General features: G+C 36.9%; 1 protein-coding gene across 1 annotated transcript in view; it reads right to left on the bottom strand.

The window, feature by feature from the left end:
- LOC113074841 (DNA-directed RNA polymerase, mitochondrial-like) overlaps positions 1-19225 on the bottom strand; it is a 44539-nt gene that overhangs the window by 25071 nt on the left and 243 nt on the right. Inside the window, exons 2-10 of the mRNA XM_026247576.1 lie at positions 18752-18850; positions 16632-17440; positions 15812-15945; positions 13076-13262; positions 6292-6441; positions 4365-4532; positions 4085-4255; positions 3746-3985; positions 321-1112 (exon numbers count right to left, since the gene is read on the bottom strand). Of these exons, the coding sequence (XP_026103361.1) occupies positions 321-1112; positions 3746-3985; positions 4085-4255; positions 4365-4532; positions 6292-6441; positions 13076-13262; positions 15812-15945; positions 16632-17440; positions 18752-18850 (2750 nt within the window). The remainder of the gene's footprint in view (positions 1-320; positions 1113-3745; positions 3986-4084; positions 4256-4364; positions 4533-6291; positions 6442-13075; positions 13263-15811; positions 15946-16631; positions 17441-18751; positions 18851-19225) is intronic.

Consider the following 19225-nt stretch of genomic DNA (forward strand, 5'->3'; position numbering starts at 1 on the left):
ATTGCTGCTGTTGTTGTTGTTATTATTATTATTACGTATATGCCCTAATACTCTGATCATAAAGTTAGCTAATAATAATGTTATTAATTAATAATAATAATAATTATTATTTTTATGTTTATATTTAATATTTTTCCATTAAAATGTTGTATTAAAAATTATAGTCAATTTAAACAATAATTATAACTAGTATTTATCTCAATCAACATCATCATCACTTATTGCAATTCCACTCATTGCATCACTAGTTGTACATAAGTTCACCCAGCTGTACAACTCTTAGTATGTAAGTAAGGTAAAGGTGCTATTAAAATGCTTACATCAAGAGGACGGTCTGCCGAGTCTAGTATGTCATCCATGATACTCTCAGCATACTCCAGTCTTCCAGCTAGAGAGCTACGCTTCTTCAACCCCGTGAGGTTTACCAAGTGGATCTTCAACCAGTCGAGGCCTTTGGGCCCGAGAGGCCGTCCCTCGGCAAACAGCAGCAATCCTCTGGTCACATCACTACCAAGGTGGTTAAAATAAGGCGGCCGGGGGTACGTCCGCCCTCGGAAGTCCATATTGTGAGGAAACCAAAAGATATCGTCCCTCATGTGGTTTGCAATGGACAACTTATACAGTGCATCCATTCGGAGGCTGTGCATCTCCGCCACCTTCTTCTTGGCTTTGACTCCCTCCCGTTTCATGTAGGCCTTCTCGGCCTGAGTGTAGGACGGGTCGTGAGGGTTGAAGCGAGGAACCTCGGGTGCTTCGGAGAGAGGTGGAGGGATGCAAAGCTTGTCGCTGCCTTTGTCATTGAAGACTGAGATGATGATGTCCAACAAGGGCTTGTTGATCTTCCAAGGACTGTTGCCCACCTGATTGAGGGAGTCCAGCACGGCATGAAGATCCTCACCTCGGCACTTCTCCAGGAGAAGTTGGTGCTGGATGGCTCCATCGGTGGACCGCATCAGCTTGGTTGGCGTCAACAGGTAAGCACCACTCTTTGGGGACGTCCAGGGAACAGGGGGACACAGCATGGGCATGACGTAAGAGTCGAATGTGAGTTTAGTTTCCATCGCAACCCTCTGGATTTGAGTCACAATAGGATGTGGTTTGATGAAGCCAATCTGATGTGGATGCCAAAAAGGAGAACAAATTAAAATCAAGACTTTCCTTAAAGGCATGTCACAAAAAGGATGTTTAACTTGGCAATTAAATCCTTAATTGCCGTGACGGGTCTACATTAATAAGTATCTCTCATTGCTAGCTCCCAGCAGGCCTGTAACCCTCTTCAAATAAACCAGAGATGACTTACCTTATTTTCCGGACTATAAGTTGCACTTTTTTTCATAGTTTGGCTGGTCGTGCGACTTATAGTCAGGTGCGACTTATTTATCAAAATTAATTTGACATGAACCAAGAAAAATGAATCAAGAGAAAACATTACCACCTCCAGCCACGAGAGGGCGCTCTATACTGCTCTGTGCTCCTGTAGTCTACACTGAGCAGCGTAGAGCGCCCTCTCGCGGCTGTAGACGGTAATGTTTTATCTCGGTTCTAAATAAATGCGACTTATAGTCCAGTGCGACTTATATATGTTTTTTTCCTCCTTATGACGTACTTTTGGACTGATGCGATTTATATGCAGGTGCGACTAGTCCGAAAAATATGGTATGTGTGCTACTGGTAAAATGTTTATGGTGCACAACAGACGTTACTGTTTGTATATTATAGTATAAACAAGCAGGGATGGGCATTGATGAAGATTTCGCAATTTGATAATGATTCATTTGGGTAATTACACTGATTCAGTATTCAGGGCTGTGTTTCAGACTGATCTGAAGTGGTAACACGTCTTTTTGAAGTATTCATTAAAGGGGGAGGGGGGGTGAAATGCTCGTTTTCACTCAATATCCTGTTAATCTTGAGTACATATAGAGTAGTACTGCATCCTTCATAAATCCAAAAAGTCTTTAGTTTTATTATATTCATAAGAGAAAGATAGTCTGTACCGATTTTTCCCGGAAAAACACGACCGGCTGGAGGCGTGACGTGTGGGCGGAGCTAAAGAATCACGAGCGCGAATAGGCTTTTGCGTTGAGAGCATGTGGAAGCTGTGACATTACCGTGAGGGAAAACCCATCATCCAAAACAAACCATGGCTTACAGTCAGATTCAGCCATTTATTTATGATCCAGAATCAGATCCAGAGGCTGAAACTGAACGAAAGCAGCAGCAGCAACGACTCGCTCCGAGCGGGGCTCGAACCCGGGTCTCTGGCATGGGAGGGGACGCACTAACAAGGAGGCAGAGATATTTGAAGCAGTTTTACTCACCGCCTGCGGTTCCAACACACGATCGTGACCCTTTTTCGTTGGGATTGCATCATTCTTAAGAAATAAACGATATGCAAATCCGTCGTCAAACTAGGCCTTGTGAACAAGCATCTTCGAAATGCAGGGAACAAACAAAAACACTTGCACAACTCCGTTGATGCTCTGTAAAAATAAACTCCATCCACTGGCCCCTTAATGCTGTTTCTCTTTTGGTAATCTGTGCAGGGCTGTCTTGCCCTGGCAACCAAAAACACACTTCTTTTGTGACTTTTCGCGACGCTCTCGCTCTGATCAGTGAATCGCTCTGATCAGTGAAATGTCTGTGCTGCCCAGCCTTGCTATACAGGAGCGCGCGCTCTTCCGGCAGAAGTGCCCAAGGATCCATATAAGGAAATTCGCTCCATCTAACGTCACACAGAGCCATACTCGAAAAAAACTTTCCGAAACTTGTGACAAACCGGAAGAGGTTTTTTTGGAACAAAAATACTCCTTCAAACGTACAACTTAATTTTTGAAACTTTGTCCATGTTTAGCATGGGAATCCAACTCTTTAACAGTGTAAAAAACTCAGTATGCATGAAATAGCATTTCACCCCCCCTTTAAAAGAAATGGGTTCATAAGAGTTAGTCATGAATCAGACTACACTGTCCCTGCTGTATCTTGCAAAAAAATGATAATCGTAAATCGAACTACACTGGTAGTGCTGTATGTTTTTCATTCACTAAAAAGAATCAAATCACAAGAGTCATTTGTTTCATGAATCCGACTAAACTACACTAAATCCACTGAAAGGATCCAGTTCACAAGACAGAGAACTGGATTTGTCAGGTCAATTCATTAGTCTAACCCTCAAGAAGGAAAGATGGAGATCGTCTTGCTACAAGGTGGCACTTTAAATGTCTCGAAAAGGAATGTGAATCCATTCGACAGCTACCATGCCACATGAATAATCCAGAGACACGCTAAACTGAGAGCTCTTCCCTGCTGCACGGGCCATCTGCAGACGCAGCGGAGGAACTGGAGTTAAGCTTTTAGTCTTTGAAGCCCATAAAGCATGCCAAGAGCGATGGCAGCAGCATGGGGAATGAGATTTCGAGAACAAAAAAGGAAATTCTCACAATCTTTTTGGGCTCTTCCTCCCCCTTTTTTGCAATCCCTCGGCGGTTAATCAAACGTGCAATTAAGAGGACAGTAAAAAGAGATTTGTTTCGCCAAAATCCGTCTTCCTCCGTTGGCCTGCGATCACTCGCACAGGAAATATTATTCCATAATTCATGAAAACATGCGTGTCTGTGAGAGGATTTAGATGGAGAACGGATGTTTTAATGGACAGTCATTTGACTGTCTAGCCATGAACAATCACTTCAAGGATTTGCAGTATTTTAACTAGTATGACTGAGTCCAGCTGGTCTCGACCTCTTACCTTATGATTGCTGCGGAACGTGTACATGTGGTAAAGGATGGGGATAAGCTTCTTCTCTTGAGCAGGATTGAGGATGTTGCTCCAAATTTTGATCTCACGAACCATCAGGTCAACCAAGAAGCTGCCCAGCTGCACCATCAGAACCAGGGGCCAAGGGGTGTCGTCACTTAAAAGAGAGGGACCGCTGCACCTCTCCATCTCAAGACTCGCCCAATACTCCCGCAGCAGCATGCCATTGGTCTATGATGAAACAGGAGGCAATAAAATGTAAAAGCCAGTTTAGATATTTGATTGGAGAGCAAACTGAAGGTGTCAGGTCTGGTCAGCCAAATCTTGTACCTCATTGTCGTTGGCCAGGAGCTCAGCATACGTGTTGTAGATACTCCCAAGCTTCTCAATCATCTGACTGTGGCTCTTCTGCCGGATGGAGTACAGATTGTAGACTCGGTTTCCCATCTCCTCCGCCATGGTAAGCAAAGATTCACCACTGGGTGATAGCTTGTCTAAACTCTACAAAAAATGTGCATGTTAAAATATGACATGTTTTTATTTTTGGCTCTAGTGGCCAGGAAATGATCCTTTTTATCCACCTCATGGAAATTTGGCTTAAAGTTGGTACCTGAAGCATGATGTTCACATAATCCTGATCATCCAGGATACATAGGTATGGGTATATGCAGGTACTCCAGGACTTCTGGCTGTTGCTGGATGATATCCGTTTCTTTTCCTTCAGTGCATGGAGGAGAGCTTTTTCCCAGTGTTTGCGCTGTGTCGCTAGTAATTCTCTCTATAAAAATATAAATGTTCAACAATATTAATGAACAATTTAAATTTAAATGTTGGCAATGAAGAATTTACTTCAGTACACCTAATACCATAATGTAAACTAACAATTTAAATTAAATCTTAAAAATGCAAAATGAAAATGAATGATTTTAAAAGGAAAACAAATAAAAAATGTATGCTATTTTTATTATCTTTTAAAAATGTATTAGTTTACCTGCAGGCTATGTGAGCACTACATCTACGATCAAACGAACACGCAAAGGGTTGTTATAATATTGAAATATTAACTTAATATCGCACAAGGACTTTGTGAAAAAAAGTTTCGGAATCCCTAATATAATACACTACTTTTCCCCATTACAGTAACATACTGAGAATTTGGAAAGAGGATGTGCTTAATTGTCATGAAAATAAAGTGGCTTAATGCTCCTAAAATAGGCTTCATTATCATTACAGGCTTTAAATTACAAGTTTTCATGAGATTCATTCAGCTACCATTTGTGGCCTTTACATTACATCATATTCTCCTTTCAAGCAGCCTGTGGCTTAAAAAAAAAATCTAATTTAAATGTAGATGTGAATTTTATGCACAACACAATCAGGTTCGGTGGGCAGTCAGTGCTGCCCGGCTAAAAGTGGGTCATCTCTTTATTAGGATGCTTTTCTGTTTCCCTGCAGACTGGGGGAGCAGGCGGATGACCCATATAAGTTATGTTGACCCTCCGATGGAAAGATGACTCTATCCCACTGGTGGGGACACATTACAATGCATTTCTATTCCATTAAACCCTAGCGCAAATGTTGCGGGACCACGGGGGACCTTTCTTGTGAGGGAACACAGACAGTGGAGCAAATGCCAAATTAACAGAAACTGGGTTGTAGGGATAGGGCTACTTTCAGTGCATGAGCTGGAAACTTTCAAAGATGTCTGTATTTAGCCAATGGATCATAGCTTAGGTGCAAATCTGGATCCTAAAAAAATACAACGTGTTAACTATTGAAAGGAAAACTGCCCACACGTGTGTATGTGATTTTGAAAGGCCTCTTTATGGCAGTTTCCTATGTTTGAGGATTCCCACTGTGCTTGTTTCAGAGAAACCAGTCATAGCAATATTAACTCTGGCCCACAAACAGACATAAATAATTTGGTGTAAAGGAAAGTGGGGTAAGAGGTGCCACTTTTTATTTCATTATTATTATTATTATTATTATTTTTTTACTTATGCTGCCTTCTAGGCCAAGAGCAATTAAAACTAATATTCAAAACTAATATTCCTTAAAAGCTAAAAAGCTGTGTCCAATTAACTCCATGTTAAGAGAAGATTAGATCATTGGGGAATACAAGAAAACAATCTACTTTCCATTCGATTTACATCCCATATTGTGCAGCATATTATTACATTTAACATAAGCCAAATAATAAATGTAGTGAGGGAATTTCAACATTTTATAACACTATTTACTGTAGCTGTACTATTTCTTAGCACTGGCACATCTTACCCCTAAACTGACAAATTTTTACCCCACAGCTACTATTTTGGGTAAAATGCTAAATTTTATAATCTGTAGCTAATCTTTAGCCAAATTTACATATTTTTAGACTTGGATAAACTAGTTTTAGTCTAAAAAAATGCTATGTTTATTGGCTTGTACTAAATATACTGTCATGCAACTAAAATAATGCAGTCAGCTAGATAGCTAGGCACAATTTATACACTGACACATCTTACCCCACAATCAGACAGGTTGTGCTTTCATACCATTTTGGCCATGTTTTCGGTGACAGGCTTTAAGGTCTCCACTGAGTCAATAGTGATGGTAGTGGCCTTCTCCATAGCCAGCTGAAGACTAAACCGGTCCCGCAGTTCTTTCAGGCTGAAGTCCAGTTTAGGATACGTGGAACCTTCCCTCTGAAACACACAAGATGGGAATGAAGTCAGTAAAATAAATGCAAATCAAATGCACTTTGCTGCTTAGTTAATTAAAAAGATATAATTGCATCAAATATAGTTATTTTACCTTTTACTTTACTTTTTATGTATTAGTAACAATTTTATTAGTATAAACTATGCAGATTATTTTTTTATATTTATATTCATTGTGCCAAATTAAGATGTTAAACTGACAGCCCTACTATTACCAGCAACTATTTTTAAACTTAGTAGTAACAACTGTATTAGTATAATTTAAGGCTGATTTTCCTATGCAAAATTTTAATAGATTTATTTGCAATTTTTAATTAATTGTACTAAATTCAAGTTTTAAACTGGCAGCCTTAGTATTAATATACTAAGTAACCGATTGCATCATATTATAACATCTAATTTGCTGATTTTATTTATAAGTGACAATTTTATTCGTATTTGTTTGTGTGTTTGTTTGTTTTATTAGACAAAAAATTTAAATTAATACAAACAACTGTTGAGGATAAAATAAAATAAAAAAAGCCACGGCTTATTTCCATTGTGGTCCTCTGAGTTTTAAAAATGGACAAACAAATCATAAATGGAGTGCGACCAATATCACATTCAGAATTCACCACAAAAACCTCAAAACATCAATGATGAAATAACCATTTTTTTTTTACTTCCCTGCTAAAAATATTATTAGCTTGTGTCCCTTTAATACACCCAGGTAATTTTTAGATTAGATTAGATTAGACTCAACTTTATTGCCATTGCACATGTGGGTACAAGGCAAGGAAATACAGTACAGGGGAAGAAGGATACAGCATAACATTAGGGAAGCGAGGAGGGAAGCTGTCCTCCTTTGGGAGTACAGTGTGAGAACAGGAAAAACACCTCAGCAACAAAAGCACATAATCAATACAGCATAAACACACGACTTTGCAACAGGGGTTGAGGTAATCCAGCCATCCGGTCCATCAGCCCTACGGCGCTGGTCATAGACCCGCTTGTCAGACTGGCGGTACAAAGCGGTGAAGGCGAGGGATGGGGGGTGGGGTTTGGTGTATTTGTAGGCCTGGAGAGCTGGCATTCAAATCTAGTGCCTCCGTCCGCAGATTGTGATAGCGACAGAGCAAGTTGCCATGGAGACAGCCTTGGTCAAGTCCTAGTCAGAGTCAAAAATCAGCAGGCGTCTTTGGAAGAGGGGGTAGGAACGCAAGAGCATCTCGCTGCAGTGCTCTTCAGGGGGTTGTTGTTGTTCCCAACACTGGCCTTGGCCGAGACCAGTGCTGGTAGAGGGGAGCCGAAAGAAGATAAGATTGCGATTGTTTGGTCTTGGGGCGAGTAGCCTCATTCCAATTTACCAGTCACTCTCTTTGTCCATTCTGGTCTCCAGATCCATCCAATTTCCTTTGCAAAGCCTTGAGCTTCTCCGTGATGGTATCCATATTGCAGTTAATAGTCTCAGTCTCAGTGCTGACCGCTCTGCCCACTGCTTCAATCATGACGGGCAGCCTTATGAGGCTTTGGACAGCTTTTCCCGTTTTCTGAATTCTTCGATAACCCAGGGCAAAGCCTAATCCAATCAGCAGAAGCCATTTTATCATGGTTCTGAATAGGTAGATATCTTCAATGTCCTCCATTGAAAAAGCCGCCAGACACACGACCCGCCACATCTCCCACGCGTCCATCGTGTAGCCAGCTGCAAACGTTCCGGCAGGACAGTCAGGTAACAGGTTCCCTTGAACCAAAGCTTCTCGTCGAGAAGATGGTGTCGATTGCGTTGAGAGAGCAGTGGATCAAATCCATGATTTTCAGTTTGGAGAGCAGTGCAGAAAGAGTCTCTCAGAAGTATTTGACAATAGACGAGACGAGAGAGCAAGCAGGGAAAATAAGGGGAGGAGAGGGAGAAAATGCATCCCCCTTCGATGAGAAAAAATACTAGCTCTGTTGCTTTATTCCAAGCAACAGAGCTAGTATTATTATATTATTATTATTATATTATTATATTATATATAAAAAAAATTCTTCCCATTTCACTCATAATTATCCTTACTTTCATTTTAATTACTTTTTTAAAATTATTATTAATTGCAATATATTCATGTGCTAAAGCAACAATCGTATTAACTAACTGCATGTTATTATAACATCCTGGTCGTTATGCGTGTACAAAATCATAACAGAGCTCAAGATGATCCGCTAAATAATGAGTGCTGAGAATCTCTCATCACCAGAGGCTAGAAGTTTAATATTACTGGCTCCTTATAACTGGATATGAAAGCTGAGAGGGTTTCAATCTCATTAGGATAAACATTAAAAAACGATCATTCAATTGACTGCCAATTATGGAGACTATTTACTTCAACCTTTCACAGGCTGCACAATTTGTTATGAGGCCCGATCGAAAGAAGCCATTGAACTTTATGGTGCAATTAAAGAACCAAACATCATTACGTTTAAGCGCACTTATATTTAAAAGAACCAAGCAAACTAAAATAACCATGCGAATGTCAAATGTCATTATTCTGTCTTTTAAAATCCAGGTACAGCCAATTAAAATCTAATGAGGTTGAAAAGTCCCACTCTCTCAGGTCTGGCCGGCAGCCAAATGTGTGGCTGCATAAAATACGAACTGTAAATACGGCATATATTATAGCAACAGCTTGCTAAGTGGTGCAGAGATCATGTTAATGTGGGCTGTGCGTTGACATGTGCAGTCATTTATTATTTGAAGGGAGGCTTTACCATCCTGCACAGACATCTGGGAATTATCACCAAACCCTTCATGGAAGGGCTGGGACAGAACAGGTCAGCCGGAGCGTTAATACTCACAAGGAGAGAGTGACAGCTAAATCTGTCCTCAATAGAGATCACATGGACACTGGCCAAAGCAAGCACAAAGGTTGTGGAGGGATAAATCATGCCCACGGCAATGACTACTACAGCCCGGCCAGGCAGAACACAAGATGTCGTGTTGTGCATGGCTCAGCAGAGGCCCTTATTTCCAAAGTCCACAGACCTGACAGGGAGAAGCACGTTTAGTGACCTCTGTTTAGTGAGGTAGTGTGAATAAAGCATGCATTGCGAGGCAATACATTTATGTGTGAGGAGACAACATCTCAAAATATCTAAACCTGGTGCACACAACATGATTTTGAAGTCAAATTTACATTTCAAGAATTGTAAAAAGGGGTAAATTGAAAAAATGTGTGGTATTTGAACACTGGTGCTCACTGACGATGAAACATTCATTGTGATTTTTGACAGTGACAGTGAAAATTTGTTTCCTCTCAAAGCGAAAATTTGTGAACATTTGCTTATTATGAGATAATCTGATCATGAACATGAAATAAAATTGATCACTGGTCGACACCGTCAATCATTACAGTAGTACTATGCCAGATACTTTACAATCTGGTTTAAGAATTAAAATATTCGAAACAATTATAAGATAAAACTCACAAAAAAAAAAATGCAAGCAGCATATTTGAACGTATTTAGCTAAATTAAATGTGTCAATAATTAAAATAGTACTGTTTTGAATATCATACAGTCTGGCTTAAGATCACAGTTTCTTTTGGCTTTCATCAGGACAACAATCATAAACAACAAAGGAATAAAATAAAATATCTACAAAAAGGAAACAAAACACAAAACAGATTAAAAAAGCACAACAAAGCAATTCACAAACAAGCAAAGTAAAACACAAAAACGCAAGGCAAAAGACAACAAAGCAGAGCAAATTCTAACAGAAAGCAAAAAACAAAACAAACAAACAAACAAACAAAAAACATTACACAAGTAAACTTATGCCATCAACATATACCGTATACTAGTACGGTTATGCATAATGTACAGTTTGGCATAAGGTCACAGATTTGTTTTGGCTTTTGTCAGGACAACAATCAAATGATAAAGGAATAAAAGGAAATGACAAAAAAAAAAAAAAAAAAAAAAAAAACAAAGCAAAGCACAAGAAAGCAAAACAAAGCAAATCCCAAAAACAAATAAAACACAACAACGCAAAGCAAATTATAACAAAACAAAATGCAAAAACTAAAAAAAAAAAAAAAACGAAACATCACACAACAGTTTAAGTTTAGCCAATTGGGTATCTCTGAAAAGTTGCTAACAGAATTTCTTTACTGATTAGGGCTAAGAGTTGCAGCATTTCATCTCAGTCCTTCACATGACCCAGTTCTTCTGGACTTTCCAGGAAAGTTTCCATTCAAGGTAGTACGCAGTGGGGCGTGGGTTACAAATGGGCTCATGTACACCTGCGGTAATGAATCATTTGGGGAAAAAGGGGGATGGCAGGGAATTGGATGTGGGGCAGACTGGCCCAATAAAACCCCCCAGTGTGCCCAAAAATAGACCAGGCACCTCTGTATGAAGGAATTATATAGCAGATGACAGCTGACATGGTAGTGGAACTCGTCATTTTGACACACAAGACAAGTTCAGGCAGGTCTTTTAATGCTGACAGAGAAGACAGGTATACAGTGCTATGAAAAGCACCACCTGTTTTATAATACCAGCCTCCATTTCAACATTTCACGATGAAGGTTTAATGCAAATGGTCATATCTATACATGAAAAACCTTAACGTGATGAAAAAGGACAACAATGACTTTAATGAGTAGTAAAATATGTACAGTCTAGGGTGTTGTAGCACCATAAACACTGTATAGCTCTTGTAAAAATACACAAGATTAAAATAAAACAGACAGGACAGAACTCATATATATAAAAAAAAAAGAAAAAAAAAGATGGTATTAATAAAAATGATTAAAAAATGGGGAATGATTAAAGCGCATTTTATATATAGAATGTAATAAGGTAAATATGATTATAAAAATCATAAATAAAAATACGGATTTATATATATATATATATATATATATATATATATATATATATATATATATATATATACTACTTTTCAAAAGTTTGGGATGAATTTTTTTTTTTTTTAAGAAATGTTTATTTATCAAGGAAACATTTAATTGATCAAAAGTTACATTTATAAGTGTTGTAATATACACTCACCGGCCACTTTTTTAGGAACACCTGTTAAATTGCTTGGTAACTCAAATTGCTAGTCAGCCAATCACATGAGAGCAACTCAATGTTTCTAAATGGGGTGAAGATGACTTGCTGAAGTTCAAACGGAGCATCAGAATGGGGAAGAAAGGGGATTTAAGTGACTTTAAATGTGGAATGGTTGTTGGTGCCAGATGGGCTGCGCTGAGTATTTAAAAAACTACTGATCTACTGGGATTTTCACATTCAACCATCTCTAGGGTTTAAAGAGAATGGTCCGAAAAAGAGAAAATATCCAGTGAGCGGCAGTTGTGTGGATGAAAATGCCTTGTTGATGTCAGAGGTCAGAGGAGAATGGGCAGACTGATTAGAGATGATAGAAAGGCAACAGTAACTCAAATACCCACTCGTTACAACCAAGGTATGCAGAATAGCATCTCTGAACGCACAACACGTCGAAAACCTGAAGCAGATGGGCTACAGCAGCAGAAGACCACACCGGGTGCTGCTCCTGTCAGCTAATAACAGGAAACGGAGGTTACAATTCACACAGGCTCACCAAAATTGGACAATAGAAGATTGGAAAAACGTTGCCTGGTCTGATGAGTCTCAATTTCTGCTATGACATTCAGATGGTAGGGTCAGAATTTTTCGTAAAGCACATGAAATCATGGATCCTTTCTGTCTTGTCTCAACAGTTCAGGCTGGTGGTGGTGTAATGGTGTGGCATTTTTTTCTTGACACACTTAGTACAAATTGGACATCGTTTAAATGCCACAGCCTACTGGAGTATTGTTGCTGACCTTCTCCATCCCTTTATGACCACAGTGAACCCATCTTCTGATGGCTGCTTCCAGCAGGATAATGCACCATGTCACAAATCTCAAATCATCTCAGACTGGTTTCTTGAACATGACAATGAGTTCACTTTACTCAAATGGTCTCCACAGTCACCAGATCTCAATCCAATAGAGCATCTTTGGGATGTGGTGGAACGAGAGATTCGCATCACGGATGTGTAGCCAACAAATCTGCAGCAACTGCGTAATGCTGTCATGTCAATATAGAACAAAATCTCTGAGGAATGTTTCCAACACCGTGTTGAATCTATGCCACAAAGAATTAAGGAAATTCTGAAGGCAAAAGGGGTTCCAACCCGGTACTAGCAAGGTGTAGCTAATAAAGTGACCAGTGAGTGTATATATTTAATATAAATGCTGTTATAGTTATTCTTAATATTCTACGTTTCTTCCTGAAAAAATAGAAAATATTAAGCCACAAAACGGATTTCAACACTGATATTAATAAGAAATGTTTCTTGATCACCGAATCTGCATATTATAATGATTTCTGAAAGGATCATGTGACAAGAAAGAGTGAAAAATTCAGCTAATCAGCCATCACAGAAATAAATTACATTTTAAAATATATTAAAAGGCAATATATCTCACATTGCAATGATATTTCACAATATGACTGTTTTTACCATATTTTGGTCAAATAAATGCAGCCATGGTGAGCATAAGAGACTTTTTCAAAAGCATTAAAAATCTTACTTATCCCAAACAGTAATAATGTAATGCAATGGTACCTCGGCATAAAACTGTTCCACCAATGGCAGGGAACAGACAGGTTGATCTCTGGATACATTGGGTTGGTATTCTGGTTGCATCAGTTGGACGGCCCTCAGAACCATTTCTCTTTCATCCTTTTTAAACACACAATGTCTGAACACATCATCCACGGACAGGCCGTCCACTTCCATCTGCTGCAGACACCTGTGTGGACCAGAAGAGATATGAATATATGTCACAATAATGTGTATTTGAAGCTGAAGTACTTCGTTTTTTCATTGTTACTTTGCAATACCAGATAAACATGGCCTTGCAATTGTGGGCTAACTCCCAGGTGAAGCCATTACTTCAATGTATTTGATGAACCAAAGGTAATTGCCCTTACAATGAAAAAACCTCAACGGTTTGAAGTTAAAGACATCTTAAAGATGTATGTGTTTCTTACAAACTCAGCATTTCGTTTCACAAGACTAGAGTGGTGTGTGGATTACTTGTGGAATTCAACATATATTGAACGAGTCCCAAATTTTGGACACATTAACATGAGAAAAAAAATGCCTCTCGCATATATCTTTTTATGCATGCACCTTGTGAGGTCAAGATGTCAAAATTCCCAGGTTTAAATCTATTCATTCCACACTGACACGTCCTCAAGATTGTGACTTGAAACCAAATGTGCAAAGAGGATGGCAAGCTTGGATTGCAGCGAAAAATGCAACAACAGTGTCGTATGAGAGCTGAAAGACAAATTGAAACTGTGGCAAGGAGAACAAAGATAGAGAGATGGGTAAAAAAAAAAAAAGGCTCCTCTGGGGTTTGTAGGAAGAAGATTTCCACTGCACAACAGTGTTTGCCATCAGCTTACAGTGATCGATCACCCAACCAGCTTCCAAAAGCCACCCTGCACCTGCCCCTCTGTGCTGTCACTATGTGGCATCATATTTGTCTCAGCAGTCACCTTTACAACTTCATATGCAAATACTTTGTACTAGGCTTCACAGATACACATAAGCCTAAAACAATCAATTAGATCCCTTAAAACAATTACACTGTGGTAGCAAACAATCTGCTAAAGATGAAGCACAGAGGGCACAGCTGTCTGATAGTTTTTAACATGTTTAGCAGATGCTTTCATATAGTTTACACAAAAAGTGTAAAAATGAGGCAAAAAAAGGCAGAAACTCTGGCCTCATTCTGTCAAGAAGCTGCCAATTAAAATGCAAGTGAGGAGGTATTCATCTGCTAAATGTTTCTGCCCGGAGATGAGAAGCACACAAAACAAATAGATGACCAGAGAAAATGACGCTCCACTGAGCTAATGTTCTTTAGATGAATGACCACAATTTGAATTTCTATTTTTGGACACGGTCAAGGCAGGCTCAGAATAATCCTATAGGGCTATAGATGAATGAATCGGCTCATGGACGAGCATATATATGAGCATCGTTTGAATTCACACGTTTCTCAGTTTAATCTGGAATCTTACAGGGGATATAAAGAGAATGCAGGAGTGTTTGTTACACACTATTTATTGCTCACTGCAACACTGACATCTAGAGACACAGTCTGAAACTGTCAATCCATTAAACAAGACACTCATATTGTTAATTCATATTTTAACACTCTACAACTGAATGATCATGTAATCGATCTACATTTCTAACTGTTCTAAAAGCCTTTCCGGGTATATACACATATAGCCTTTATCCTATATATTCACCTATATATGCATTTTCTCCTATATATTTACTATATATATATTAATGTGTATATATATATATATATATATATATATATATATATATATATATATATATATATATATATATATATATATTAGGGCCGGGACTTTAACGCTTTAATAGAGATTAATTAATTACACAAAAAATAACGCGTTAACTAAGATTAATTAATTACAGAAAAAAAATTCCCGCATTTTTAATAACTTATTTTTGCACCGCGGAACGTTTCTCACTGGATGAGTTTCAGCGGACCGATTATACTGGAGCACCAACTAGCGTTCGCATATCACCGCAGCAGCACATCGAGCCTCAAGTATCACCTCAACGCAAAACATATAGCAGCTAGCGTGGACTTTACACTTTATGTTGAACTATGTATTATTTTGTTGGTGCAACAGTTTATGTTGAACTCTTTATTGTTTTGGCCAAGGTTATTGAGAGTTGGACTTAGTATGTTATGGCCTCTGAAGCAACAGAGAGATGTTTTCTAATAGTCAGTGTTTCCAATGTTCTGAATGTAATTGACAGTATTGTGTTTTACTTTAAAAAAAAAAAAACACTTTACAGAAGGTTTCAGCACCTATAAGCTTCCTGAATTTCTGAAATGTACTATTTCTAAATTGTTTCTAAATATGCTATTGCTACACTTCATGGCAAAAAATTGCACTGGTCTGCTAGACTTGGTTGCACAAAAATAAACAATATTTTGTTGCTTAAGCTTATGTATTCAGTCATTATTCAATGGTATACTATAAATCCATGTGAAAAAAAATTACTTCTCACTGTTCTCAGGTCAAATATTTATATGCGATTAAAATGCGATTAATTTCGATTAATTAATTACAAAGCCTCTAATTAATTAGATTAATTTTTTTAATCGAGTCCCGGCCCTTATTTATATATATATATATATATATATATATATATATATATATATATATATATATATATATATATATAGTACACTGAATGAATATATATATATGTACATTAAAAAAAGTAAGTGGTTACCTTTTAATGATCCATGTTTTACACTCAGGCATGCGACCCATGCACTCCAGAGCAGCACTGTAAGACGCGAGGTTGGGTTTCAGACCTGCTTCTTCAATCAGAATGAACAAGCGACTAATGTGATTGATGGAACCCTGTTCAGCACAGTTAAAAATGGCTTTAAACAGAGTGTACAGAACAACACTGAAACATATTACATATATACAAAAAAATTATGTATATATATATATATATATATATATATATATATATATATATTTTTTTTTTTTTTTTTTTTTTTTTTTTTTTAAATGGCATGTATGAAGATACAGGAGCAAGCAAAATACTGAAATAAGTATAAAATAAAATGCTTTTAAAATGAAATATGTATGACTAAAAAGGGAAAAGAACAAGCAAAAAACTGAAAGATAATGATCAAAAATTTGACTAAATTTAGCAAGAAAACAAGAAAAGAAAAATTATTTATATATATTTGCATCTCTCTTTTTACAAATTTTTGATACAAAAAATGAAATAATAATAAATAGTTATATTGCAGAAATATTGCACCTTTAAATAACTTATATATAATAAAAGTTATTTAAATATGCAATATTTCTGCAATATAACTATTTATTATTATTTCATTTTTTGTATCAAAAATTTGTAAAAAGAGAGATGCAAATGGTCAAAATTTTTGGCCCACATCTTCATTACAATGTTGTATGCACTGACATATACAATATATATATATATATATATATATATATATATATATATACAATATGTATAAAAAAATAAAGTTGATATAAAGAAAATGTAAAGATGCAAACATTCTTACTTTTTTGGCCCACATCCTCATTATGATGTTGTAGGCGCTGATTGACAAGTGCACTCGTTTGGATAACTGACGGTGATGAGAAAGTAGGCAGCTCTGAGCTCGAGCTACATCGTCAATGAAAACACACGCCTCCAAGTAACAACGAATTCTGAGCTGAGGATCTCCATAGCGGTTTCCTTCCTTATCCTCCAGAAGCTTTTCAGGAGCACTCAAGCTCTGCTGGTCCATTACATTGTCTACAATAAGCTCCTCTTTCTCATCAAATTCTTTATCTGCCAGTTTCTCTTGTGTAGACTTGCAGCCGTCTTCACTGTTGGAGATCTTTTGCACTCCTGGAAACTTGGCAACTGAACTCTCTGAGACTCTTGAAACCTTGTGTTTAGACTTTTTTTGCACAGCACAGACCTTGGAGTCTTCTACTTTAGTGTTTGTCTCACTTCTTTTGCCTGTTGTGATAGTTTTTGTAGATGTAGCAGGAAGCGTCGAACTACCTTTGCTGCTTTTGCCCACAACTGGCTTGTCGTGCATTCTATGTGAAGTTTGTTTTTTGTGATTAATCCACTTTTCATGCCTGAGTTTCTCCATCCAGCGATTTGCGTGAGGTTTGAAAGGCATGACACCTTCAGTTACAACTTTTTTGGCAGATGGCCCACTTTTATGCATTGCTGCTTTTTCTCCCACCAAGTTCTTTTGATTATTCCCAGGTGACGTTTTCTTTATTTTCTGCTGAACTTTGATGACTTGCACCTTTGAATGTTTGACGTCTACAACGGAGTCCGACTGCAGCTGTTGGATTCTGGCCTCAAGAACTGTGAAGATTATTTTAAAGAGAAAACTGTAGTGCACATGACAGTATTATGCATCTATAAAAAAGTCAACTTTATTGCAAATATTGTAATTAACACAACGATTAACATCTATTAATGTATATCAAGTTAAATAATTTCAAGTTGTATCTCAAATGCTTGATTGTTTCATTACATTGTAAACTATATTAAGATCCATTCATATATTTAAAGTTGGATATACAAATACATTCAGCACACTCATATAAAGCAATATAAGCATCAAAGATAAAAAGTGCATCAAAACAATAAAAGTTAGGAAGTGTCCAGTTTAATTAAATTTTTTTCTGAGCAAAAATTTATGTCGGTCATACTTTTTACCACGATTTACAATAAAAAAATAATAAATAATAAAATTAATAATAATAATAAATATATATACACACACATACAGTATATAAAGAGGGGGATTTATATTCAGTTTAACAAGTTTATATACAATTTCTTTGAATATTTTGAATAAGAATCATTAGATGACATTAACAGAAATTAACGCATTCTAATTTTAAATATTTACCAATCTTTGCTACTATTTTTCAAATAACTAGGTTTTATCTATTGATCAGCAATACGTTTTTAATTAAATATATATAAAATATAGTATGATAACTTACCATTTTGTATATTTTAATAAAGGACACACAATGAATATTTAGACATTTTATTTTCACAAAAGATATTTGAAACTTTAAACTAAACAACTTACTTGCATTTAACATGCTTTCTATGCATATAAAATCACTTGCAAATGTTATTTAATGCAGACAACAAAATGTGACGTCTTGTCTTTGACTCTACAGCAAATCTTGGCTACATGAATATTAGTATCAGAGCAAAATCTATTTCTATCTATAAAAGCTTTATTTTCACACAGCTCTATATATAAAGTTGATTATATACAATAACTTTAGCTGCATACATCTGTAAACTCACATAATATGTATGTCCTATGTAGCAAATCTTAATTGCTGGATTTTTTATATCATTGCAAAAAATAAACTATTCTATTGTCCAGCTCTATTCTGCTAAGACATGAAAATATTAAGATACTATAAACATCAGCATTGTAAATTTCTGTAAATCTGCTATGAAAGTCTGCATTGTTAAAAATGCTACATAAATAAAACCGACTTAGCTTGAAATTAAAATCTGAACAAATCTAACCCAACCTAAAAACCCAATTTGACCTTAAAAATTTTATAAAATCAGTTGTTCTCATATAACATCAATGATATACATTAGATATATAATCATAAGGGGGAAAAAAATTCATACCATCCATCAGCTGGGACTGTTCCCATAATCTTTTCTTTGCATCGTCCTTCTTAGGGATGGCTGAATAGTGTCTTTGGTAAATTGTAGCCCATGTTTTGTCTGAGGAATGAAAGATAAAACGGTGACATAAAAAGTTTACCAACTCTACTGTTTGTGTTAGCTGCTGGAATGCAATAAGAGACATCCAGTACAACAAAGAATCGATACAGACATAATAGATCTAGATTAAACGGACATCAAAGAAAGACCAAACGTGCATCAAGAAGCAAAAAACATCGAATTGTTTGAACTGTCAGACCTTTACATTTCAAAGCATCCTTGTGACATGATTATAAATGATCATCAATGTAATCAAGTCAGCTCTTACTATTTTTTGTAGTGAACTTTTAAACGTACGTTTAAAATATAACGTTACCTGATATAAAACAAATGGCAGTAACGTTAAAATAAAAAGACAGACTTGTTGTGATGTGA

This window comes from Carassius auratus, unplaced genomic scaffold (genome assembly GCF_003368295.1).
Source record: "Carassius auratus strain Wakin unplaced genomic scaffold, ASM336829v1 scaf_tig00015444, whole genome shotgun sequence".
NCBI classification, from domain to species: Eukaryota; Metazoa; Chordata; class Actinopteri; order Cypriniformes; family Cyprinidae; genus Carassius; species Carassius auratus.